We start from the raw sequence: 27,856 nt of genomic DNA on the forward strand, positions 1-27,856 counted from the left end.
GGATGTGAGAATCTATCCAAAATATCGCTAAGTTGTGATTAGTATCGGTTTGATTTGAGCACAATGGGAGTGGTATTTTCTCTCCTCTGCTTTCCAACTGAAAGTACTGCTCCTCACACATAAATGTTACATTCATTATGGAGTTCATCCAAAGTGAAAGCATCGGACAATTAACTTTATCCCTAGGCCATATATCAAGAAAACCTTGCACATAAAACACTTCCTCCCCATCTACACAAAACTTGCACATACTAAGCAGATAAATAGTCCTAGAAAAGAAAAGTGAATGTGAGTTGTAAAAAATAAAAGATATGTCAGTGTATACATAAACATATATTTGTGTAAGTGTATATATATATATACATTACAGGCCAAAAGTTTGGATACACCTTCTCATTCAATGTGTTTTCTTTTCAAATGTATTTTCATGACCATTTACATTGGTAGATTCTCACTGAAGGCATCAAAACTATGAATGTGGAGTTTTATATTCTAGTTTCTTTGCTCTGATTACTGCTTTGCACACTCTCTCTCTCTCTATAAATATATATATATCACACTTAATAGTTATGATCTTCTGGACCTTTATTTCAACTTTTTTTTTTCTAACTGGACCTCTTTACACTTTATTGTTTCAAAGCATCCAGTCTGCTATTCTAACTCAATCAGCATGACAGAATGATCTCCAATCTCGTGCTCCTCAACACTCCTAACACATATGTTAATGAAAGATATATGTCACTGAAATGATCTAAGCAGGTCTTTTGGTGGCAGGGCTGAAATCCAGTGGAAATGTTTTTGGGGATTAAGTTCATTTTCATGGCAAGTAGGAACTTTGCAATTCATCTGATCATCCTTCATAAGGTTCTGGAGTATATGCAAATTGCCAAAATAAAAACGAAAGCAGCAAACTTTGTAAAAAACAGGATTTGTGTCATTCTCAAAACTTCTGGCCACGACTATATGTGTCTGTGTGTGTGTAAAAATAGATGACATATTGCATCATTATAACTGTGAAGTTGTCACCAGGAAGACAATTTTCATAAAACACATAATTTCTATTTACAAATAGAATAGTCTGTGACTATCCATGTCATTTTCTGGCAATTATATGAAAGAACAACAACAATTCATTTATGTATAGCCCAAAATCCCAAGCAGTATGTCTCAACCACTACAGATCACTACAGTGCACAAGCAAGTCACCACAATGATAAGGTTTAATCATTTAGCAACAACTTTTGTTGTAGTTCAACTAAGATAAACACAGTCTATGCATATTCATAACTGGATTTTGGCACGCTATGATCACAGCTGAAGAGATCTGCTTTTATCATCCCTTTTATTCCACCTTAACTGCCAACAACATCATTTTATTCCTCTCCATCTGACTAAATTAACATCTTCAATATTATAATAATATTAGAGAGTCTTCTTTACCTCGGTTGTAATGATTTCAGAGAAATTCCTCTTTTTTGCTACCTTCCGTTCCTTCATGTCGCAAAATTTCAGTTTTGAAGCGCAGCCATGTAAATTCTGCAAAATTTCATCAGTCATTTTGAACGTGAAAATTGCAGTGTTTTTTCCTCTGTAATATAAACTCTTATTGATAAATGGCAGTGGTGACCTAGCAGTTAAGGAAGCGACCCCGTAATCTGAAGGTTGTCGGTTCGAATCCTGCCACTGAGCAAAGCACCGTCCCCACACACTGCTCCCCGGGCACCTGTCAAGGCTGCCCACTGCTCACTCAGGGTGATGGGTTAAATGCAGAGGACAAATTTCACTGTGTGCACCATGTGCTGTGTATCACATGTGACAATCACTTCACTTTACTTTAAATGAGGCCCATTATAAAGGTTAATTAAATAAGGCCAATTCAGGGTTAAAGGTCCTGCTCAGGGACACAATGGCAATAAGTGGGGTCTTCTGGTTCATAGGCTTCTCAATTTATATTTCTGTAACTCAGAAACATAGACAATATTCTATTCATTTCATTTTTTTGTTTGCTATTTTTGCTGAATACTTTCAAACAACAAACTTTCTTTAATTTAAGTTGTCTTCTTTCTTCGGATTCGCCTTTTAGGGGTCGCAACAATGGATCAACCAGTCTGGCTGTCCACACAAAGATTTGGCAAAATAGTTACGGCAGATGCCTTTCCTTACGCAACCCTCCCCACTTAAAACGAGCTTGGTGAAACACTTGGTGACATGAATCCCCAGTGGCCGGGTTTTTAGTTTAATAGTTGGTTTTATAATGCTAAATAATGGTTTTATTGTAGTGTACCTAAATAGTAAAATATTAATAAATGTTAAGTCTTAATTTAAGGTTGTAATGCAGACTCAAAGATCACACATTAAAAAAACTATGAAGAAAGTACTGATGTTATGTTTAATATATTCATAAAGGCCAGAGTAAAGATGTCCATATTTCACAGAGTGAATGAAGTGACCTGTGTTGGTCTGGTAACGGCCTTATTTCATTTCATTGACTTTCACAATGACAAGTGAATAGATTATTTAAGAAATGTGTTCATTAAAGGCTGGAAATTTAAATGAAAGCAATTTCAAATGCTATATTTCCTTATTATATTCACTATATATATTAAATATAAATGGATTAATCATGGAACACATGGTTTTCCTTCAAGCGCTAAGGTCTTTAAGGTGTCAGCATCCTAGTCATGACCAACAGGTGAACAAGCAAGCATCTGAACACCTGCTCAAGTTGGAGACTTGCTAAATGTCCAGTTCCCCCTGGGAATGGATGTAGTGCTAGCCTTCCTCCAGTCCACATTACTGGCTGTGCTTCATAGTCTATTCTGCTGCACAAAATGGCATAAAAGGACTGTTCTCAGAGGAGTGTGAATCTCTCACACAACAAGTACCTTTTTTAATGCAGTTTTTCCAATAACAACTGACAATATTAAAAGGATGCACAAAAAAAAAAAAAAAGAGCAGCTCCAATTACTAAGGACATCTTAATTGCCTTGGTAGTCTATTTGAATGGACCTACTATCTTGCTACAGAGGAATGGGCAGAAAACGTTGGAGATAAACCAATTTTCTAGCTAGAGTAAACATTTTATTCTGCGCAGTGACATGCAGATTACAGTCAAACACTGCTATGAAAATCACAATGAAAGTCATGCAAAATTGAAAGAAAAACCAACACAATCATGAAAAAAAAGTCACATATTTGCAAAGTTGAACAGACCATTTCAAAAATCTTTACACCAATACATGATTAGTAAGTGGCAGACTAAGCGGTAACATGAGATTAGAAGCCTTTTCACTGTTCACAGCTGGAATGTTGGTTGGTTAACCATCAGTTACATTAAGTCGGTTGAACAGGGAACATTCATATAAATATCAAATTTAACCATGCCCTTTGGGTGATACCTAGAAATCAAAATACTAGTGCAAATAAATCAGACAAAGGGGGAGAAGGTTCTTGCTCAGAATGATTCTATGTTAACAGACGAATAAAAGAATTGTTTGTGCAGATCCGTGCATGAGTTTATTCATTGTCGGAAGAGTCTCTCTCCATGCTGTACACCATAAAAAAAGCGTCAGGCCGGGGAGGGACGAGGGAATGGCCCGGTCTCACAATCTCAAAGCCCAGGAAACTGAATGTCCGTAAAAGGGATGCTGAAAACATTGACAGAGATGACCGAGATGAGAGTGAGGCAGAAGGAAATCAAATGTTCACGATAAAGCCACTCACCTCGATCATCACTGTTCTTGTGGAAACAGATGAAAACATGATCAACCTGCAACTGCTCTTCTGCAAACTCCAGCAGCAAAGCAAAACTGCACATAAACAAAACACACAACACACATAACATGCAAATTCTTACATATTACATAGTGACAAGTTGTTAATGGGAACATATCCAAGTAAGGGTTCTATCTGAAACATCAATGTTGAGAGAATCTAAAGTATATGAATGAACAGAATCTCTTCAAAAAACAAACACAGAAATATGCCCACTATCATTGTAGAAATATGGAATGCAATGTATGTTTAGTGTTTACATAATTAACATATCAAAATAACAATCGGTTACAATGTTACTTACAAATTAAGTAAAAGAGTTTGAGTGTACAGTGATTTGAATGTGTGTGAAATAGCATGACAAATACTTTAACCCAAGTTCTAGATATTACTAAAAAAAAGAATACCGAGTCAGGAGTAAAACGACTCACCTGTCCTTGCTGCCTTCAGGAAGGACTCCTGAAGGAATTTCCACGTAAAGGTTAGCTGCTTTAAAGGCTGCCCTCCAGGCAACAGCATTGCCCTCTGAACGCTGGGGCTCAAAGTGCAGGAAGCGTACACGGCTGTTCAGGGGGGCAGATTCCTCCAGAACCAGAAGATGAGCATCCTGCATACATGTATACGCAAAAGTAAAAATCTGAATAGCCAACCCTGGACAACCTGTTTGGAGCAGCACTTTTTTTAAATAATAAAAATAAATACATTTGAAGTTTTAGCCAATGTCAATGATTAGGTCAATGTTTGGGCTAGTTCCCTAAACCCAAAAAAGTGTCTATAGCAAGACCAATGAGAAGCTTATCTTCAAAAGAATCTAATATCAGTAACCATGAACATGTCTTACAGAATATAATTTCTTAGCTGCAAGACAGTGATCCCTCTGGTCGTTCCCTCGCCCACCTGGGATCTTCACGGGTGGGAGAGGGGCATCAGGAACACCACAGAGGCCCTGGACACAGGTTACTGCTGTGCCAAGAGCACCAGGGACCAGACCTGCACCAAAGAAAGGGATTTAAAAAAAAAAAAAACCCACAGACATATTAAATGTAAAACTACCAGGATAAGTCACACCAGATAAGGCTGAGTGTGTCTGTAAATAACTACACTTTCTAGTCCAGGCCAAGTAAAATGTCAATTTAAAGTACAAATGTAAAGCAGGTCCATCTTAAATCATTTTGAGTGTGCATGCACACACAGATACTAAAATTGTCAGTTTCATTATAATCTCTTTAAGACATTTCAGCATCCCTATCACCCTTATGTCTCTGGGTTCAGTAGGCTTTTAATAAAAAGCCTACTGAACCCATTGGGACCACCTTTTATAATTTAGGAAAGTAATGTTTTATCCTGATAATTTTGCCCTTCAAAACATCTTTATAAAACATTACACATACTGACAGTAAATTAGATCATTTTGAGCAAGTCCCACTTTAGGGTAAAAACATGTTTTAAAGAAAAAATTAATCGATTCTCAGATATTAACCTATACTAAAAATTATTAACGATTAATAACAAATTAGCACTGATATTGATACTTAAATTCCAGTTTTGCTTCTGCCGTGTCACAGAAATAGCCAGCAATTTTAAACAGGCAGCCCCTCCCCAGGCCTACCTGGAGGACCCAATGTTTACATGAGAAACACTAAAACTGATTCTGCAGCACAATGGGTCTGGCACGGCTCGGCTCAAGTCTGGTCTGCGTGGCAAATGATTGGTCAGCAAACACAAACTTCTGGTCTATAGTACATATCCTTTATCATTTGCTGCTTATACATTTGTTTTGGTGGTTGGAAAAAGTGTTCTGCATGTTGTAAATTTGCTTTATTAAATGAATTTTTTTTAAATAAAATTTTTATTCAATTTGCAATTCTAAGCCACCATTGTCAGGTGATTAGTTTTAATTATCATGAGAGAAATGAGAAAATGATGAGAAAGTGAAGCAGAGTATAGCACTCATTGTGCGCATAAAGGAAGTTAGGCTTAAAAAAAATATATTAAAAACTGTACTGTCAGGTTTGATTCTGTTGGGCTCGGGTGAAAGTGAACTTTTCATGCCCAATTACAGCTCTAATTGCTCAATGCATTATGACTTATGTTGTAATTTTTTTTTAATAATCTAAAAATATTTTTTATTTATAAAAAAGATTCTGTGCAGCACCAAGTTTTCTCTCCCACTGAAGTATTGAAAGTAGTATAGGGTGAGATTTCAGTATTGTGACAAGCCTAGTACTTCCACAATACGGATACAAATATAGGAAGAATCTATGTACACGACTTAAGTGTAGTTCAGAACATGAGAGAGCGGAGCCTAAAGCAACTAAACTGATGCTGGACATCACAACTCCTCACTGTCTGAAGGCACAGTCTACACATCCTCCTATTATATTTTATTCTAGATTAAATTTTGTTTCACTTCGACCACTGGGTGCATTGTAGCGCACTCGAAAGAAACAAAGCATCAAAGCCTGCTTGGAACAAAGATAGAAAAAAGGTTTATTCTAGTCAAAATGACCTTAGGTTTGTCTGCAACTGACTTAATGCAGCCAAAGATTCACCAGGGACTCTGGTGAAGCATAAAGAGAAGATAGTCCTGTCGGGAAGGAAGAAAGTCTCACACTGCTGTTGGGGTTTCCATCACACTATATTTATTTGGTTTATAGCACCTCTTCCACCACATCACACGTACCAAACATTACTGGTTTATATGTAAGATAAAAGGAAATAATATGAAGCCTGACTAAGATGATAGAAATTGAAGACAAACCTGACCTGGCTCGGACCAAGATATACAGCCTACAGGATTATGCAGATTATTTTATTCGGTGTGTTACTAGGTTTTTTAAAAATTTAAATCTAATTTTGGTTACCTTAGCTCAGATGAAATTGATCACCTTTGATCTCTATGTTGGGAATGACTATTGTAAGCGATTAGCAATCTTTCTGAGTAACTCAGAAATTAGACTTTTCTCCTGCAGCCATGATCTTCACAAACGCTATTACACGTGTAACTTTATTCCCATGCCTAGGTTTTATTTCGCCACTTACTGCATAGGATAACACATTGCAGCAGGAGACACTTCATGTGCTATTGCTTATGTTTGAGCAAAGGAGCAGCCAATGACAACTAGTGCTGCCTTGTCTCTCTTGATTGACAGACAGTCATTGTGCTGAAAAGTCATATTATGGAATAAAAAGGTCATGGGGGAAAAACAGAATTTAAAGTTAAAAGGCTGACTGAAAAAAGGGACCTTTTGGAATAAGACAAGTGAACATTAAAAGATATTTCACAATAATAAATACATTTATGAAGCAGAATGAGCTGCATATAAAAATTATTGTTCAATTATCTGATAATTTTTTGTTGCTATTATATTTATTATTTCATTTTGATCACTTTGGACTTCTGTATTTCATGCACTAGTCATACTACAGCAAAATGGAAAAAGATTAACAAAACATATTGTCTCAGTTAGCATGGTGGAAAAGCCCAGGATCAAAAACTCATAAGGACACTATATCCAAAGTATCAACTGCCTGCTTGCAATTTTTTGCTGATAAAGACCTACCGGAGTTTTAGATTTCATTGAGAGAGGTGGCGGCCAACCAGTTAAAATGTGAGCCACTTCTCCACGATTGCAGATCTGTGGTCCATCAGAACTTGTCAATGTTATCAATATCATACTTTGGTTTAAAATAAAGTTACACTTTTGTTAAATTCAGTATAGTGCATCATTTTATGCAACGCATGGCTAAACGTAGCATTCAGAAAACATTTCTAGATATAGTTACGGTGTATTGTGGAACAGCAAAAAATACCACCATGTTATTTTTAGGCCATGTCACCAAGCCCTTCTGTACTGTACACAAAAGATAAAATTCCAAATTAAATTCAGAATTAATGACACCCCTGAAATGTCCAGAAGATGTGAACGTCTGAGCAAGGTGGCTTTCTGCTTGCTTCAGGTATATCGACTGGTAGGATTGAGATTTTGTGTGTGTTAATAACACTGACGTCTGTCTCAACATGACGCAACAAATGGAGGAGAAATCCCTTTTTTTCTGGAACATTCTTGCTTCGGCTTTCATAGCACCACCACTAAAGCCACCCAGCTAATGACGCACCAGTACAGATCGGAGGCCTGGAACAAAGCCAGTCACTTCTCACGCATCCCGGTGTCTTCGTGACACAGAACACAGAACAGTCGTCTAACTCAGACCACCAACACCACATATTGACCGTACACACCGGAAATGAGGTTTTTAAAGATTAGCAGAAACGCTAACGCATGAACATTCTATAAGATCTTCAGGAAGCCTCGACGTTTCAGAAGCAAATGCATAAAAACCAGAAATCGTGCTTTATAATAAACATCGTTCTTATGCGAGAAACTGAGGAAAAGGCTGAGTAACATTTGGGTCGTACTCGCCATACCTGAAAATTAAGGACGGATTTAACGTAATCTTACTGGTGTCGAATAACTTTATTTGTGAACAGCTGACCTGCAATAGTAGATATGGCATAGAATGAAAGAATGAAACAAACCCCATATCCCCTCGGCCGCTAAGACCTAAAAATTCGGCCTAGTTTTAGAGCCAACATACGTACCTTTTAATTTCAGCTTTATTACTGTTCAGGTCAACCACTGGCATTTTGGATTTATTGCTTTCCTTTTCCCTTACAAAACAATGACTATTCAGTATCGTCTGGAGATTAGATTTAACCATCCGGCCGCCGTCCAGGCCTGTAGCTCCTCTCCACGTCCCCCGCTAGAAGAGAATGTACTTCATACAGGTCGCAATACAGCCAGCTCCGTCCACAGAAAGCCCCGCCCACTGACGGGAAGTGACGTCAGTATCTACTGCCGGCGTCCGAACGTGAAAAGAGGCACCCCGGAAATGCATATCATTAGCGTATTTCTTTATTTTTTCATTTGCTTGATTTATAGATTGGGTAGAAATTCGTTGAATAGAATTATTTCACTTCACTTCAGTGACATAAAGCATTTTCCAAGTGGCACTTAAAAATGTTTGAAATCTGTAATAAAAGTCTCAACAAAGTTTAGACAATTTATTTTGTGGTGTTGTTCTATGAAATGGTTCATTGAATAAAAACTCCACACACTGTCCAGCTAACTGCAAACAAAGTACAACGGTGAACTTCGGAGAGTTCGTAATTTTCATGTTTTTCTAAATTAATGTAATTTTTTTTCTTCATGTGAGACTGGTAGAATGGTGCCCAGTGCCCACTATTGAGAGGACGCCAGTGCTGGTCCTCATGGTTAAAGGTCCCCTATTATGAAAATTTCACATTGTGAGATTTTTTAACATTGATACGAGTTTCTCTAGCCTGTCTATGGTCCTGCTGTGGCTAGAAATGGCAAAAGGTGTAAAGAGTGCTTTGGTCATTCTGTGTCACCGTGCAGAGAGCAGCAGCTCAGATGGTTGGATCTGGAATTTGTCCCGTTATGTCATCATAAGGGGAAAGTTTACCTCCTGTTTCTCATGCTTTTTCCACCCAGAGAATTTTCCACCACGTCCCTAAAAAAGTAACTGTCATATCCTCCAAATGTGTGAAGCATTGCAGTTGCTCAGTGAGCACAGAAAATTAGCCCATTTTTTTTTTGTTCCACCTCACAAGAAGAAAAAATGGGTTTATTCTGATGGGTTGAATTCCTGTTCTGATGGGTTGGTTTCAGATGCAGTATTAGGGGAACGCTAAGAATGATATAAAGGCAAAAAGAAAATCATAATAGGGGACCTTAACAGCAGATGGGGGGGTGAGATTTCTGCATTGCTCTGAGTTAATCTACATATTGTGTTAAACAGGAGTCTGGATAGATCTCCATTGTGTTCCTATATGGATGAAGGCTCTCATTCCAGGCAATCATTGTTGTTTCCTTTTTGTATTTCTGCCATTTTTGCTCTGTCCTTCAAGTAGCAACATTCTCTTCTTCTGGGTTGGCAGCCACCCCATCACAGCTATAGTGCATAATACTGCAATTGCATATGTATGACATTGTCCCTGACACAGATCAAATGAAATGTCAATTCACAGAGATCAGCCTACACCAGTGAGTCCAGTCTCTTTTGAGTTCACTGAACACCTGCATGTGTGTTGGGTGAGCTCACAGTGCAATCCAATTTCACCGTATAACTGTGTGAAAGGTTACAATATGTAAAGGCTCAACAAATGGACATTTCATTCCAATACATAACTGTTTCAACAAAATTATCGGTACACATTAAATCAAACACAATAAAAAATCATCACAAATCCAAAAAAGAAAAGAAAAGGACAAACTACAAACCAAAATGGACCTGTCTGGGCATTAGCTGCAGGAGTACACTGTAACAAATTGCTGTATTTTTAACTGCAAAATTATACAGAAATTTACTCTTTTGCCATTTTACTAATTATTGCAATAATTTGCAATGCACCATGTTACACAGGTTTTTACATGTGAAAACTGTATATTTTACTGTTAGCTGTAATTCATTTACAGGTAGGAGATTCTTTCACTGTATTTTAAATATTTTACAAGAATTTACTGTGCTGTTGCATTATGGGATTGCACGGGTTGATAGGGTTTGAAATGCACATCGACAACAGCTGAAGATAAATGGCAATCGATTATTTTGGCAAGTTCAATTAAATTTTGGGTGGGACAGGGATTCTGTCGCTTGTTTCTGGGTAGCAGGAAGGTGCGGCAGCATTCAGAGATCGTGGTTCAGTTTCTGTTTTGTGTTTTTGAGTTCTGGCAATCGCCACACGCCTGCGGGTTCATTTATGTTCTTTCCTTAAGTTAAGTTGTTTTCGCCCACCGCGCCATTCTTTATTTGTGTTTACTATTTATTGTATAATAAAACCCCGTTCCCAGCATGTCACACTTCTGCGCTTCCTTACCCCGTCAGTCCGTAGTCGTGACACTCATAGTAAAAATGTTACAGGTACATCTTGGCTTTTGTTGGCATTCCTAATAAAGTGTCCGGTTTGTGTACTGTTAAGCACTCGTAAAAACAGCAAATCACTTCCCACACCAGCCGAGTAAGGGTGTATTTGTGGGTAGTTTTTTGTGTCAGCAAGGCAAGATCTCTCACAGTGACCATGGACCGAGCTCAAGCAGAAGACTGAAAAGGGCCACAGACACAGTACCAACCTAAGACTGGGAGACTTTTTCAGCGCTTGCCGTGGTGGTTTCTTTTTTGTGCATTTCTTGTGATTTTATTTCAACACCAACACGTCTGTCTTCCCTTCTTCTGCCAATGTGTGTGTGTGTGTGTGTGTAATAAAAAAATAATAAAAAGTTTCTCAAGTTTGGTCTCAGCTAACAATGGCCAGAGTTCGCTTTCTATTTTTTCCTATTACAGAATTTGACAGTATGTACGAGCAAAGCAAAAGGGAAAATGTGTTAATTGGGTCATCCCGGGGCGAGATTTCAAATGACTGCTCTTTCAGCTGATCAGTGTGCAGGCGACACAAACAGGATAAAATGAATGGAAGTCAGTGTAAAAATGCCCGGGGGACATCACAAGAATTGCTCCCCATATGAGCACCAGTTATGATGTGCACAGAGTTGCATGGGCTGGTTTGACAATTGCAGGTGGTGATGATGATTGAAACAGAGACAGGATACAGGTCAGGACAGACTGGGGATATGGGCTGAGAATGTAACAAAAGGAGAGATTTCTCAGCTTTTACCTTCATTTCATTAGATTTACATTTACGGCATTTTGCAGACACCCTTATTCAGAGCGACTTACAACGTGCTTTCAAGTTACCATCGATGAAGAGATCAATTCCGGTTCACTAGGACCCCAAATATGAATACAATCTTTTTATTCACTCTGTTGTAGATTCTGTACACAAGTTTGACAACAATAAAGTTACAATTTAATGTAAATATTCTCTAAAGAGGAAGGTCTTGAGCTGCCGTGTGAAGGTGCTCAGTGACTGAGCTGTTCTGACCTCGAGGGGAAGTTCATTCCACCACCGAGGGGCCAAGACGGAGAAGAGTCTAGATGAGCATCTTCCTTTTACCTTCAGAGATGGAGGGACCAGGCGAGCAGTACTGGAGGCTCGGAGTATATGAGGTGCAGTGCGAGGTGTAATAAGGGCTGTGAGATAGGATGGTGCTACTCCATGTTTGGCTTTGTAGGCCAGCATCAGTATTTTGAACCTGATGCGTGCAGCTACTGGGAGCCAGTGGAGGGAGCGTAGCAGAGGGGCGGTGTGGAGAACTTGGGAAGGTTGAAGATCAGCCGTGCTGCTGCAGTTTGTATGAGTTGTAGAGGTCGGATGGTACATAGTGGTAGACCAACTAGAAGGGAGTTACAGTAGTCCAGTCGTGAGATTACTAAGGACTGAACCAGTAGTTGGGTGGCCTGGGTTGACAGATAAGGGCGGATTCGTCTGATATTGTAGAGAAGGAATCTACATGAGCGTGAAAGGTTGCTGATGTGTGTAGAGAAGGAGAGTTGGTTGTCTATTGTTACTCCCAGGTTGAGGGCTGTTGTAGAAGGAGAGAGCTGTGAGTTGTCCAGGTAAATAGCAAGATCCTGATGTGGTGAAGAATCTGCTGGAATCAATATTAGTTCAGTTTTGGTGGGATTGAGTTGGAGGTGATGGGCTGACATCCAAGACGAGATGTCGGTTAGACATGCAGAGATTTTGGAAGCAGCATGTAGATCAGAGGGAGGAAAGGAGAAGAGGAGTTGTGTGTAGCATAGCAGCATAGCAGTGGTAGGATAATCCATGTGAGGAAATGACCTCACCAAGTGATCTCGTGTAGAGGGAGAAAAGGAGAGGACCTAGCACTGAGCCTTGAGGGACACCAGTGGAGAGTCTATGTGAGATAGAGGTGGATCCTTTCCAAGTCACTTGGTAAGATCGCTAATCAAGGTAGGAAGCAAACCACTGCCATGCTGAGCCTTGAATTCCAAGCCTCTTCAGGATTGACAAGAGAGTCTTGTGGTTAACAGTGTCAAATGCTGCAGAGAGGTCGAGGAGAACAAGCACAGATGACAGTTTTGCCAATCTGGTTGCATGTAGCTGCTCGGTAACCGCCAGAAGGGCCGTCTCAGTAGAATGAGCTGTGTAGAATGAAGCCAGACTGGTTAGGATCCAGGAGGTTGTTCTGTGATAGATTAAGTGATAGCTGATTGTAGACACAGCGCTCAAGGATTTTGGATAGAAATGAGAGGAGGGAAACTGGTCTGTAATTGTTGATGTCTGTAGGATCAGCAGTGGGTTTCTTTAGGATTGGAAGAACCCTGGCTGTTTTAAAGGCGGATGGTACATGGCCAGATGACATTAAGCTTTTTATGATATAAGAAATGAAAGGGATGAGGTCAGGGGAGATGGTTTGAAGCATTGCAGAAGGGATTGGATCTAGTGGACAGGTGGTTGGGTTGCCTGTAGATATTATCTGAATGATTTCATCAGATGTGAGCTTAGAAAATTGATTTAGAGCAGTTGTAGAATTTTCAGAGGGTAGAGTAGGATTAGTGGTGGAGAATGTCTCACAGATTTTTTTCAATCTTCCCTGTGAAGAAGTTGGCAAAAACATCAGCTGTTAGGGAAGTTGGGGCAGTTGGAAGTCTTTTGGGGTTTTGTTGCTAGAGGACAGAGGTGATCCATGGAAAGGGAAATTTCCCTCCTGTCTCAGTTTCCCTTTCCATGGAGCTGTCTCTAGAGGTAAGGAGAAGAATTAATCAGAGGTTGGTAGATGTGAAAGAATGCAGGAAGATACAGATGAAGGTGAGACAGTGTGAAGGTTTTGTCGAATGAAAGATGGATAGGGGACACTTGTAGATCTTGTAGGTACAGTGAGTGTGAAGGTAAGGAAGTGGTGGTCAGAGATGTGAAGGGGAGTGGAAGAAAGGTCAGAAGTTGGAGAAGGATGACCGAAGACCAGGTCCAGGACATTCCCTCCTTTGTGTGTGGGAGAGATGTTGCTGTTGGTCAAGGAAAAAGAGTGGAGAAGGGGAAGAAGGCAGGATGATTTGAGTTTGGCTGATGGAAGGTTGAAGTCACCAAGGAGAGTTAGGGGGGTTTCTAAGGAGAAACTGCTGAGGAGAGTGTCCAATTCATCTATAAAGGGCCCAAGTGGCCCTGGAGGGCGATATAAGACAATGAGAAGGATGTTCACAGGAGGAGAAACTGAGACTGCATGGAATTCGAAAGAAGAGATGTTAAGACGTGGGAGAGGCATTGGTGTGAAGGACCAATTTCTTGATATTAAAAGGCCAGTACCCCCTCCTCTCCCAGTTTTTCTAAGAATTGTGGGAGAACGTGTAGGCAGAAGAGAGGGCAGGTGTAGCTGTGTTCTGAGGGGATATCCAGGTCTCTGTTAGCGCCAGGAAGTCTAGCGAGTGGAGAGTAGTGAGACCAGAGATAAAGTCCGCCTACTACATCGTAGTAGTCCGCCGTTCCAGAGTCCACCTACTACACTTGTTTGTGCACTTCTCGCACTGTTGTATCTCTTCTCCCATATGATAACATGGCTGAATATAATGAGTGTCTTTGCTCTAATTAAGGTCATTGTTTAACCTACAGTGCTGCATAAATTAAACAATCATTTAATTTATACTGGATGTGTACATTTTCTTTGACTGCTGTACACATTTACACACGAGGTACTTGTGAGTGAAATATGACAATATGTAAAAAGTAGTCATTACTGTAATAATTCAACAAACTACATATTCTCAAAATGAGATAAAATGATAAAGAAAGCTCATAATCATATAAAAGCCATAACAAACATCACCTGAAATCCTGGCTGCTTAACATAATTTAAAATGAACTATGCACAGGTCCGCACTGACAGACAGTATGTATGCAATCAAGCTGTCATAGAAGCATAGAATAGGCATAGAAATGATTGTATGCCAGTTTGTCTGCTGTACACACACTTGATAAATGAGGCCTTATCTGTGCACATTCACGTCAGTGTTATACAGTATATGATTGTTGTTGTGTTTGCTTCCCAGCCTGTAGGGGGTGTATGAGGAAATAAAAATAAAGATGAAGAACGTGGTTATGACTGTTCGTCTGTCTCCCATGTGATTTGTTTAATACGCCAACAGAACAAACTGGTGACAAGGATGAGCGCTTCAGAACCGAGTCCACCGCCCTTTCTGCCTCATGTTGGTGGGCCGCCCAGCCCGTTTACGACATGGCGGAGGGTTTTTGATAATTCCATGCTGGTGATAAATGCTGTGGGCATGCTTCTTCAGTGAAGTGCAACAATTGTGGAAAAACGGGACATTTTGCTAAGTATGCAGATCACTCACAAGTGAAGTGAGAGAAGTGGCAGTTCTGGAACTTGCTGTACACTGTGTGGTTCTTGTTCAATTCTGGCTGCAGCTCACGATAAGGTTACCTGTCCTGTTAACATTGAAGCCCCACATGGAAATTCGCATGCCCTAGAGCTTCTGTATCTATTCTTCTAGATCTAGTATGTACAGTATGTACAAGCAATTACTTTGCGTACTGCCAACTCAGTGAACCACAAGTGAAGCAAAATTGAGCTCTCTGTAATTGGCTGTTTACAAGCCTGCCTTAGCTGGACCTGAGCAAAAGAGTTAATTCTGGGTCACCACTGCTGGGCCTCGACCTGATTAAAACTTTGGATATCAGCATCATGGGAGGCAACGTGAAATATGCTACAGAGGAGAAAACAAAGGCACCAGTTGCCAGTCAAAAGCCAACAGTATACAGTGTTGTTTCCGGTCCATCCTGCCAACTTGGGTGTGTGAAGGTCCAAGCAAATAGTGAAGTGCAACCAGTATGTCAGAAGTTGAGACGTCTACCATTGAGCATACGTAAAGAAGTGTCAGAGGAGCTTCGGAGGTTACTGCAAGCAGGTATAATCGAACAAGTGGATGCTGCTGAATGGCCTCTAGTGGTAGTACGAAAACGCGAAGGTGGACTGCGTTTATGCGTGGACCTTCTTGAACCCAATAAGTCCATAATTATGGATGGCTATCCATTTCCTCATATGGAGGACTTGTTTTCACAGTTAGCGGGTGATTTGAGCTCAGCTTATCACCAACTACCTTTGCATCCTGAGAGCCGCAAGCTGACTGCTTTTATTACCCATGAGGGCATCTTCCGGTTCACAAGGGTACCTCTTGGCCTGGCCTCTGCACCATCTGCATTCCAGAAAATGATGCAAACAATACTGAAAGACCTGCCGGGTGTGCAGAACTACTTGGATGACATCATAGTGTATGGAGATTCAAAAGAAGTGCATGACAGAAACTTACAAGCAGTTCTGGAGCACCTTAGGAATGCAGGCCTTCAAATAAATTTAGACAAAAGTGCTTTTGGTCAAACGTGCATTACATTCCTGGGACATGTCATCTCCAGAGAAGGTCCCTGTCCCAGTACAGACCATCTGACTGCCATAGCTGAGGCTCCTGTGCCAAGAGATATAGTGGCATTACGCTCCTTCCTTGGCTTGACATCCTGGTTTTCATACCAAGTTATGCTACACTGGTAGAACCATTACGGCAACTGCTTAGAGCAAACATTCAGGCTGAATTGCAATGGAATGACAATGCTGAGAAAAGCTTCAAGAACCTTAAACCACTGCTCCTGCAAAGCCCTGCACTTGCTCTCTATAACCCAGACCTGCCCACTCTCATCGAGATGAATGCTTCTGACTTGGGAGCTGTTCTAATTCAAGTTCACGCAGGCAATGCTGAACGCATTGTGGCCTTTGCCTGTCAGCTGCAGAGAGAAAATACTCCACTACAGAAAAGGAAGCCCTAGCCTGTGTATGGGCAGTTGAAAAATGGCGAACATATGTGTGGGGCCGCAGATTCACACTCTGGACTGACCATCAGGCACCCACTACTCTTCTCCATAGGCATGTACAGAGCTGGCATGAGGATTGCACGTTGGTCAGCCAGGCTGATGTGCTTTCAATATGATGTGTCTCACATGTGCCTCTTCTCACAGACAGTGCTGTCAATGATGTTGAGCAGATGGCCCAAAATGGCCCAAAGTCAGAAGCTTCTTCCCTGATTACCTGCAGCCTTACTTTCTTCGTTCATCATGAAAGGCTGTGGAGTTGTCATTGGTCTTCAGAGGTACAACGCCTGGTGGTTCCCAGATCTCTTAGGGAGCGCTTTGTACAGTTAGCGCATGAAGGGCACCAGGGCATTGTCCACACAAGACAATGCCTCAGGGAACTGTACTGGTGTCCACGCATGGATGACTTCAACGGCAGAGAGCATCAGTCCAACATTAACTGTTCATAGAGAGAGACACTTACCAACGTGGACAAATTATGTGATGACATAGATCTAGTTGGAGTGAAAAAGACATAAGAGTCTAAGTTGTTCAGTATCATGTTTAATGAAGTTGGTTTAAATTGGGTTCTTGAAAGGGTTTCACTACTGTAAATGATCCTTTAAGTTGCACAAGGGTTACAAGTTATTTGAGTATCTTAAATGTTTCAAGCTTTGATTGCAGAATGAATGGTTATTCTTTCGAGTAAGTAAGATTTACTACTGCATTGCAAGAAGAAAAGAAAGATGAAAGACCAAGAGCGCGGTTATGACACGAAGGCATGTGTTGGTTGACAGGAACGCAGGTAGGGTTCAGGTCCACATTAATGCAGTAGAATAGGTCCTAATTGCCCCGTCTGAAGTAGTGTCAGGTGGGATTAGGACCTATTCATCAGGCACCGGAGGGTCTGCTATGTGCGTCCAGCCCCTGCACGCCACAGTACCCCCCCTCAAGGGTGCTACTTTGTGGCAACCAAGAAATGAGATGTGCCATAAGATGTGCAGACCCGCGTCCTGCCCACCTCCATTGAGCGTGTGGGGGCTTCACCGGACCCCTAATGGCTCAGCCCCTTTGTGTCTGTTGGGACAAGCAGGCCCTCTTCCTGCTCGTCTAGGCTGGACCCTCTTGCCATCCTGGGAACTCTATGCCACACTGCCTCCCAGGAGGCCGACCAGCCCTCCCCTCATCAGCTAGCGGAGGAAGAGGAGAACCGGGGGCAACACACATACAAAACACACACAAATACACCCAGACAGACAGAACAGCAGGTCATCTGGCACCAACTCCTCTGGAGGCGGATTCAGGAGAGGAGAACCAGGGACCCCCAAGCGGCCGCCCAGTGCTGACACCCCCTCCAGGGGGCTACCTTCGGCACTGCACTTTGTTGTGGGAGTGTAAGCGGTGGTGGCAAGCTGTGATCAGCTCTACTAGCCTGTTTGAAGTGGGCGGGGTGCAGGGAATGTAACAAGTGGCTGGTGGTTGTACATTTGGACCAGCAAAGGGCAGGACGCTGAACTCTAATTTGAATGGTTTATTTTCAAATAGATCTAAGAGTGAAGTAATTGTCATAGTGAAATACAGCACAGCACACGGTGACACAACGAAATGTGTCCTCTGTATTTAACCTTCACCCTTGGTGAGCAGTCATGAAACATGCCCGGTGAGCAGTGTGTGGGGACGGTGCTTTGCTCAGTGGCACCTTAGCGGTTAAGAATTCAAAACCGGCAACTTTCCGATTACAGATCTGCCTTCTTAACCGCTAGGCCACCACTGCCCACACATATAGGCAATGTGTTCAGTGAATGTCCTGTCTCGACAATGCTTGTATTTACCCCGATCACAGCAGGGACACTGCCTTTAGTCTTTCTTTCTTATTATTGAGATAATGTCCTGCTTTTTCAGTAAGCTGCCTTTGGACCCAAGTATGTAAAGTAATGGCTACGCCTCTGCTTGTAGGCTACTGTTGGTCCCGTCAATCAGAAACATGAGTCAACAGAAACCCTGTGCCTTCACCGGACTCACACTCACACGGTATAGTGCCTTGATTTTATTTAGGTAAATTGCTTCTTAAATTTATTAGAAGCAACACAATCTTAAATTAATATTTCTAGATAGTTATTTAATTCCTTGGTCTGGATATTACTTTTTTTCCCTCAAATTTCTCTGCTTATAAAATCAGATTATTGAAGCAAGCCTTAACTTGTTCCTTTAAAGATTATTTTACAATGCATAGCCAAATTTTATTGCCATTTAAGTTCTTGTGTATATTTATATTGTAAATTAAGTTCTCAATATATTTAATGCCATTGCGGTTTGAGGAAGGAGAAGCACCACACATTCTACACTGGGCAAAATGTATGTTTGTATATTTTTAATAAATGAGAAAATATGGCGCCATAGCTGAAACAGACAGATATCAACTCAAAATATATGCATCTTATGAGGTTCAGTGCAGGACAAAGTGTGTGTCCTGTTGGTGCACTTTTGAAAGAGTCTTGATCACTCAAGCCTAATGAGCACAATATATGAAATCACAATATAAAATGAATATTTCGGATTTATTTATTATTTATTATCATTAAATTGTGATTTCATGATATTATCTTTTATCAGATCTTACGATTTTCACTTTTATATTCATATATGGTCTTTTCCTGCAATATCTTAATGCTCTTCATAGCAACATGAAATGAATCATGGGGTTATTTAAAGTAATGAAAGAAGAACACGTAATCCCACACGTAATCAGCATAATTGACAGCATTTATTTGTATAATATATGATAGACATACAGTCACCCTCCAAGGTCATGAGTTTGAATCCCGGCTCCAGCTTTGTGTGTGCCCAATGTTCCAGGATGGGCTCTGACAGCTGTGACCCTGATTAGGAAAGTGAGTCAGTGAGTAGTATACGACATGTATATAGCACAGGCTAAAATGTCTCTGAAAGCAGCGCTTATTTTTTTTTTTTTTTAATTAGAATTATTTTAATAAGATTTTTTTTTTCATGCAGGTCCCCTGGTTCCTCCAAAAAGACCTTTATTCCAAGTAAAATAGTTTGCATTAAATTTGTTTGCATTATTATATACATGATGAAAAAACAACATTAATACTGTGTTCTTGTGTTACTGTAAAGTAATTTTCAAGTTTGTGATTTCACATTTAGTGCCATATCAGCGGAAACTGCCCATTGAGTCACTAAATCTGGCTGAAAACCCATGGAAAGGCGTCACACTAAACCATTGTATAGCGGTGGCAATGATCATTGTGTTGGTCAGTTCTGGTGTTGAACAAGTACAAGGTGACAGTTCATTCAAGTGGCTTTAGGTGTCACATCTCTTGTGTGCGTAAAAAATGCAGTCATTTGATTCACTCCATTTGATTTGTTTCAGAGCCCTGGATGCAATGTTTGAAGATAGCTTGGGTGTAAATGATGGCACTAAAGATCTGGTAGTAAATATTTGCAGCTTCATGTGCATGTCTAAATCATTCTATCATATTTTTGTCAGTAAAATGGTTGTAATTGTTTTTCTGTCTCTTTGGATTTCAGGCTGAAGGTTATATTTGGGAAGGCCTGGCATTCTGGAATTGGGGTTCTGACATTGAGAGAAAAGAAAAATTAAGAAGACAACAAATTTCAGGATAAGATATTATTTGCTTGATTTAATGCTAGTCTACATGTTTATATTTCTTTCTCACTTAATTTTTCTCCATCCTACATGCTTGCATGACACAACACTTACCTTATTGTAAAGACTCTCCATTATTGATTTAAAATATTTATATATAAAAACCACTGATAAGTGAAATTTAATGCTATGGTGTGTACTCTTACATCACATACAATTGTACGAATATGGTAATGCACAGATTACCACACTAATGCCTGACACACATCTTAGTCCTGGGAGTCAGATTTTAATAGAACCATGGCACCACTGTTTTGTTTTCAAAACTTCACTCTGTCAGTCATTTAAATAAATGCTGAAAAAAACTTTGAAATTAGTACTGAATTGGTAAAAAATATCTAATCACTTTTGTCCCTCAGACCTCACTTCTATACATTAATTCCTGTATTGGTCTGCCTCAATCAGCCCCTGCAATACCCTGCCAATACATATAAGGTCTTAGAATCAAACACACACGGTAGACCCAGCAAGTGTTCTTTGTCTGAGTAATCTGCCTCTGAACACCAGCGATTACCAGAAGACTGACTTGTCTCTCCTATGTGAAGCCCTGGTACAGCTGGGAAATCCTCCACCAGCAACTATGGCTAAATATTCCAGAACTGGTTCTCGTTTCCTCCGCTCCTGCATCAACGTCAGCAATGTCAGCCTCTCCTCCTGTGACTGACTGTTTCGTTGTCTGGTCAGTATTTGTGGTCTGTGCCCCACCTCCCTTCCCTATTTTGTCTGCCTACAGGAGGGAAGGGTCTCTGAGCCTCCAATGCCAGGTTCAAGTTCTCAAGCTTCTGATGCACAAGCCAAAGGCCAAGATGGTCTGGACAGCTGGCCCAATGAATTCCCGAAGGTCCGGCTTGGAGGCGTTTTCAGTCTGAGGCCAAACAGAGAATGTACAAAGGGGTGGACCACAGAGGAAAGCGTATGGGATTGACATCTTGAATACTGGAGGAAACACGACTCAAGACCCAAATAGACATGGCCAAATGGCCTATGGAACCAGCCTACTCACATGGCAAACAGTGGGAGAGTCTCCGATTTAACGGTCTGCCTCCTGCCTGTACATGCAAAAGGAGTGCCTGAATTCCTGGTCCTATGTCCTGCTTGGAGGTGTGGAAAGAAGGCTCCTGATTTCCTGGTCCTAGATGGCAAAGGAGGATCCTGACAACACCATGTGTATAGAGAGTCTCTGTTATTGCTCAAACATTGTTCTCCCTGTTACTGCATCCTCTCCACATTCCTGGTGTCCAGTCTTTGTGTTCCTGTGTCCTCCCCAACCAATGCTATGTCTGCGAGTGCGACCAACAACCTTTGGAGCGCAGCCACGAACATCACCAGCACACGCAGTGGAAGGTCCAAACCTCCCAGTCTCATCTCATGGCCAAGGAGCAACAGCACACCCCTGCTCCACCACCCCGCTGCTCGCTTGCCGTGACCATCCACTGGACGACACCCATTCCCAGGTGGACTCTGAATCTGATAGACATCGACTGTAAAACCCAGCGCCATCTTGAACACGGCCAGCTCTTTGTTGACACTTTCTACATGATGCAAGCATTTAATTTTTATATAACAATCCTTCATTCAACATTATCAACCCATGCCTATTTTTCTGACCTCAAGTATTGAACACACCATCTTGGAACTATCACGGATGTTGCCGACAATTCTACTGCTTCAGCCATGGAACACATTGGTTGGAAAAGGATTGTATAAAAAGATAATTAGGCTTTATGATAGTTTGATGTATGAGATCCAGCCTATTTTATGGTATTTCTATGTTCTACTTTGAAAATAATGGTATGTTGCTGCTATTTACAAAAGAGAGAAGCTGTGAAAAAACATCTGATACATTTAAATATATTTCATTAGTAAAGGTTTTACAGTTTTATAACACTAGAGGAACAATTACTTGCTGATGAAATATTTATAAATGCAAAGTTGTTTTTCATTTGCTCAAAGCAACCCAAAGACTGTTAATGTACTGCACCCCTGAAAAGGAAAAGAATATAGTAGTTTCAGTTATAACTTAACAATGTCCAATACTATTGAGCACATTACTTCTGTCTGTGCTGAAAATGTTTTGTGCATGTGTGCTAGCGGCATCCACATTCCTTTGCCACCATATTAGTTTTGACTGAGATGGTAGGGCCATCACTGTGGAGCTCAATTACCAGCAGGTCAGCGTACTGCACTGGCACGCAGCACGGCAAACGGCTTGGGGGAACCGTACTCTGCTCTAGACTGTTTAGAAGAATGGCATGGTTGTTGCTATTGGGCAGTGGGAAGCTGCAAACTCCCTGGCAGTTGTTGATGGTGGCTGTTGAAGGTTCCAGTAGGTATTTCTCTAGGGAAACAGTCAGGCTGTGTAGATGGCACTTGGCCTTAGCTGGTTCTTCCTGGCCTCCACGGGCAGTTCTCTGAGCTGGAAGAGCTTCCCAGACCCCTTGGACTGTCTGCAGCGCCTTGAGCAGCAGCAGGGCCAGATACTGACTCTCACTTGAGCTGCTTTCATCTGTGGCTTTAAGAGAAAAGATTTCACTTTTGTAAAATTGGGATATTTAAAAGGTTTAGTATAATAGATATAGATTAGATATAGTTAATTTTATACAGTTTGTTCTTGCTTTTAGATTTTGTATGCTTCCCCTGCTCACCTTCAGTTTGGTCCCCTTCCCTGGACAGAGCACAGAGATCTTTGAGTCTTTGCACCTTCTTAATCATATCCTGTCCCAACTTGTTTCCCCTGATCGCTTCCTCCAGTTTCAACCTCAACAGAGAAAGCAGTGGGGGGGCGCAAGGACAGCTCTCCTCGGTGGCTCCTGAGCCCTGACCTCTCATGAGGGAAAGAGAACAGTGTGGGGGCAGATGAGTTTAGCAGACCCAGAAGGAAGTTTTCGCTGGAGGCCACACCCAATGACAGAGGTGGCAGGGTGTCCAGTGTGTCCAGAGAAACTGTACTAGTGCCACCTGTTGGATGTGGCAACAACTGTGTAGGAGGAAGAACCTCACTGAGGAACCTTTGCAGCTCACACAGGAACAAGAACATTCTGCAATGTCAGAAAATGGCAGATTGAGAACCAAATTGCCTAAGGGCCAGTGGACCAATAAAATTGCAGGTTATAAAGTCACTTAATGTTCCTTGTCCCTAACCATTTATCTTAGCATATTTTTCACCCTTTCACTCTTGAATTTCTTTGATTTTACATTTAAAGATTACTTGCATAATTGGGGTTAAGAAGCATATTTCTTCTGCAATATTTCAAAACTAGAGGCAACTGAACATTAAAGAAACAATATAATCACATTGATATGCGGTCACACAGCACACAGGTGACTACATTTTTGCAAAAAAGTACATCTACATTCATACAAACATATATTAATATAATATACATACATAAATAAGACACAACATTATCTCCACCAATAAGCCTGGAAACAAAGGTCCCACCTTGGGTGTTGGCTTGTTTTGCAGGTCCCTTATAGACAGGTATTGTATTGTTTTGGCCCTCATTTCAGTATCCTGTTCATACTTAAGTATAATAAAATGTAATAAGCCAATTGAGCCATGCACTTGTTGAAACTAAAAGCGAACCGATTGCAGCACAGCACACGTGTACACAGTGAAATGTGTCCTCTGCATTTAACCATCACCCTTGGTGAGCAGTGGGCAGCCATGACAAGCACCAGGGGAGAGAAGTGTGGGGGGACAGTGCTTTGCTCAGTGGCACCTTGGCAGCTCGGGATTTGAACCTTCTGATTACGGGGCCGCTTCATTAACTGCCATGCCACACTGCCCCCATTGTGCCTTCCTTCATACAAAACAATAATTAGCTCATTGTAAAGGCATCTGGCAGTTAGTATTATGCATTAGATAGCACATCATTGTGAGCTGTTGCAAGAAGGTTTGCTGTGTCTGTCAGCAGTGCCTAGAGCATGCAGGCACTACCGGGAGACAGGCCAGTCAAAGTTACATCAAAGTTAGATCAGCCTGTAGTGTGTTGTTCCACTTTAATCTTAAGTGTGACTCCAAATCCAGACCTCCATGGGTTGATAATTTTGATTTCCATTGGTCAATTTTGTGTGGTTTTGTTGTCAGCACATTCCACAGATGGAAGTCTTGTGTCAGATGATTGACTCACGCTGGGCATCACACCCATTGCACCTTCAACAGACCAGTCATAAAGATGCCAACCACAGTGGCAATTAATCTTCACAGAGACACAAGGTCCCAAATTCCATGCACCCAGGTCAAACAAACAGTTGTAATAAAAACTTCTTGAACCATGATCTCATTCCTATGTGATCTTGTGTGCTATTTCTTGAGCTATTTTCGACAATATGACCTCCTTGTGTTTCATTTGATTTAAAAAGTTCTTTGTGTTCAGTGCTGTTTGATATTTTCTATATGTTATTCTGTTACACCAAATCACTGGGAATGCACATGACAGTGCATTTCTTGGCGTCAGGAAGAGCATTCCGGAGTAAAATATTTAGCAAATCATGTGTGGACAACCAGACAGTTGATCTGCCGTAGCGACCCCTAATGGGCCAGCAAAACGGAGGCAAAGATATTATAATATTGTTTTTTCTAAAATATAATTTTGATTGCAGCTTTGAATGTGTGTGAGGAACCAATATTTACACAGGCAAACATACAGATTGTATGGTCAGTGTCTGATCTTGGGCTGATGCCCATAAGTCTTTGTGTGATGTTTTGCCTCTAGAATAACTGTTATTCAGCTGCCTCCTCTCCATCTGACTGTTCCTGTGCTTGAGTGGCTGCTCCATACCAAACTGTGATGGAGGAGCACAGGACAGACTCAATGACTGCAGTGTAGAACTCGATCAGCAGCTCCTGTGGAAGACTGGACTTCCTCATTTGTCTCAGGACGTACATCCTCTGCTGGGTCTTCTTGAGGATGGAAGAGACGTTGATCTCCCACTCCAGGTCCTGGGAGATGGTGGTACCCAGGAACTTTCAGGTCTCTACAGAAGACACTGGGCTGTCTGAGGGAGAGCATTGCTCCACTGTCATCTCCACAGTTTTGAGTGTGTTCAGCTCCAGGTTGTGCTGACTGCACCAACAGCTCAACTTCCTGTCGGTATGAAGATCAGTCACCATCCTGAATGAGTCAAATGATGGTGGTTTAATCTGCAGGCGGTGTCAAGTTCAGCAGACTGAATTCCTGGAGGTGCAGTGATTGGTGTAGAGAGAGATTGCAAATTGATTGCAAATTGATTTGATTGCAAATTGTTCTCGCTGGTCGAAATTGCATGGTTTTTGAGCATGAACATTCACTCAGTAACACTGAGGTCTGGGCTCTGTGCAGGTAACTCCAAGATTGGTTTTGGTATCCTTGAGGTACTGTTGGAATAATTTTGATGTATGCTTCGGGTCATTGTCTTGTTGGAAGACCCAGAAGAAATCTAAGCCTAGACTATAACCAGAAGACCCAGGTTCTAATCCCACTTACTACCATCATGTCACTGAGCAAGACACTTAACCCTGAGTGTCTCCAGGGGGGGACTGTCCCTGTAACCACTGATTGTAAGTCGCTCTGGATAAGGGTGTCTGATAAATGCTGTAAATGTAATGTAAATGTAAAATGTAATATAAATAATAAAATAAATTCACATAAAATAACCAAGATAATCATGAAATATGGATTATTTTTCAGACTATAATTGTACCACCAAAAGGATCTTGCACACCTTACTTCATCAGTAGTGGCAGGTTAAATTTAATGTTTAAAGCTGTCAGCCATCCCTACAGCCTCTCTCCTTTTTACAACAACAACAACAACATTTATTTCTTTTATAGCCCAAAATCACACACAGTATGTCTCAATGGGCAATGGAAATTTTACACACTTTACTGCCTCATTCTGGACAAAAAATACATGAGTGTAAAATGCAAATAGTCTATTTCTTTTTTTTTAAGATTCTTCACTGAATTGTCACTGAAAATGAAATGACAAAGTTGGCATTTCATTATATAATTTTCATATCAGGAAATATCTCCACTGCTATTGTGACAAATGGAAGCAGCATTGATTCACACTACATAATATACCTGTGATCACTGGCACGGAAACCACTGGGTTGGTCCTGATGTGATCCTCCTTTGTATGTAACTAAGAGAAGTGGGTGCTTACTCTTGCTGTCCCTCTCACTTCGTCTCAGTAAGATGTTTTGTACGTTGAAAAGGTCCACCTTTGTCCCTTGAGGTGGGGATAGCAAAAATATAAAAACTTCTCACTTTGTAAGAAATGCCATGTAGAACTCTCTCACCTTTGTCTGTGCTTGATGGCTCTGGGCTGATGCTCACTTGTTGCTTTGTTAGTTCATCTCTTTGAAATGTTCTCACAGTCAGAACAATGAACTGTGTCTTCCATGAAATGCAAGCTGTCTGAAGAAGGTGGATGACAGAATTATTCATTTGTAATTACAAATAGTTTTCACATTTCACAAACTGTCATTGCCCTCATTCAAAGTTTCAAATCCCTAATGTACTGAGTTTAGACATACGGCCCAACATTTTTAATGAGGCACAAGAGCCAAAAAAATCTCTGAGGTCTTTCACCTGAGAATGAGCGAACTGGATGTCGTATGTTGAGATGTGTGTTGAAAGGGGGTTAAAGACGGTTTTATGCAGGTGGGCAGTTAGGTGCAGTCTACATTGCATGGAGTATAAGAGCAGCCAGTTTCTCGCTAGTCAGTAAGTAATAAATGGGCATTTTGTACTGTTGACTTTCGCTTTTTTTTGACAAAAAGCTTTTATTCCAGCCAGAATGAGTGGCAAGCGAAAACTCGCCACGTTATTCCAGTGTGAGCATGCACACAGCTCTTTTACGTTGTGAAGAATTAGACATTTTATACATTTATTAAGATCATGGTCAAAGATGTCCCACACCCTGGTTCAACCAAAAACATAATCTTCAGAGGCTCGAGTCCATTTCAACTCCGCACCGTCTCATAATTTTTGCATCGAAATGAACAGGTAAAAGCCCAGCGGAATTGTTACTAGCAACTAAATGTATTTCAACAAGTGTAGAGTGTCTTGAGCATGGTGAAGAGCATGGAAATGGCCCAAACCTTGTTGCCCCATCTCCTGTCTATCAGCATGATTTCTTCAGCTAGACATGCAGGTGTGTGGTTATCCCATAATGTTTGTGTTGTAGCATGTGAATCAGCATGAGAGGAAACAGGAGTGTGTAGAAGTAAAAAAATTGCAAATATTACCTGTCGTACTGGATCCAGAAAGCCACTGCTGAAGGTGAGACAGAGGTTGTCTGTTTTAGAAGGGACCACAAAGAACAGCAGCATCACAGAATCCACAGTAGGGTCACACTCATTCAGCTCAAGGGCCTGAGGAAGGCCAAAGGTAAAAATAAGATTTTCTTCATCCTCTTTATTACTCCAGGCCTCTGAGAACACAAATACAATGGCGTATTACCTCCAGACAAAATACAAAAATTAATATACAATTACAAAGTTACAAATACTAGAGAAGCCAATTCAGAGTTTAGTTTATTTTTAAAATAAACTAATTGAAAGAAACAGGTTAGATTGTATCTAGAGCAGGGGTCAGCAACCCATGGCTC

The 27,856-nt window shown here is 41.0% G+C and overlaps 1 protein-coding gene, 1 long non-coding RNA gene and 1 pseudogene across 2 annotated transcripts; 1 reads left to right on the plus strand and 2 right to left on the minus strand.

The window, feature by feature from the left end:
* Positions 1–3,173: 3,173 nt before the first annotated feature.
* On the minus strand, positions 3,174–8,593 carry LOC114772182 (ornithine decarboxylase antizyme 1-like). Its single transcript, XM_028965220.1, is given in 6 exon segments — positions 3,174–3,647; positions 3,724–3,809; positions 4,206–4,381; positions 4,616–4,702; positions 4,704–4,764; positions 8,378–8,593. Coding segments are annotated over 6 exon segments (660 nt in total). The 5' UTR covers positions 8,497–8,593; the 3' UTR covers positions 3,174–3,516.
* A 9,954-nt stretch (positions 8,594–18,547) lies between these two features.
* On the plus strand, positions 18,548–19,875 carry LOC114772187 (uncharacterized). Its single transcript, XR_003743889.1, has 3 exons — positions 18,548–18,601; positions 19,583–19,617; positions 19,736–19,875. It is a non-coding gene; the product is annotated as an uncharacterized LOC114772187 (long non-coding RNA).
* Positions 19,876–22,340: 2,465 nt separating this feature from the next.
* On the minus strand, positions 22,341–27,679 carry LOC114772186 (uncharacterized; annotated as a pseudogene).
* Between the last annotated feature and the right edge of the window lie 177 nt (positions 27,680–27,856).

Source organism: Denticeps clupeoides, unplaced genomic scaffold (genome assembly GCF_900700375.1).
Source record: "Denticeps clupeoides unplaced genomic scaffold, fDenClu1.1, whole genome shotgun sequence".
Taxonomy (NCBI): domain Eukaryota; kingdom Metazoa; phylum Chordata; class Actinopteri; order Clupeiformes; family Denticipitidae; genus Denticeps; species Denticeps clupeoides.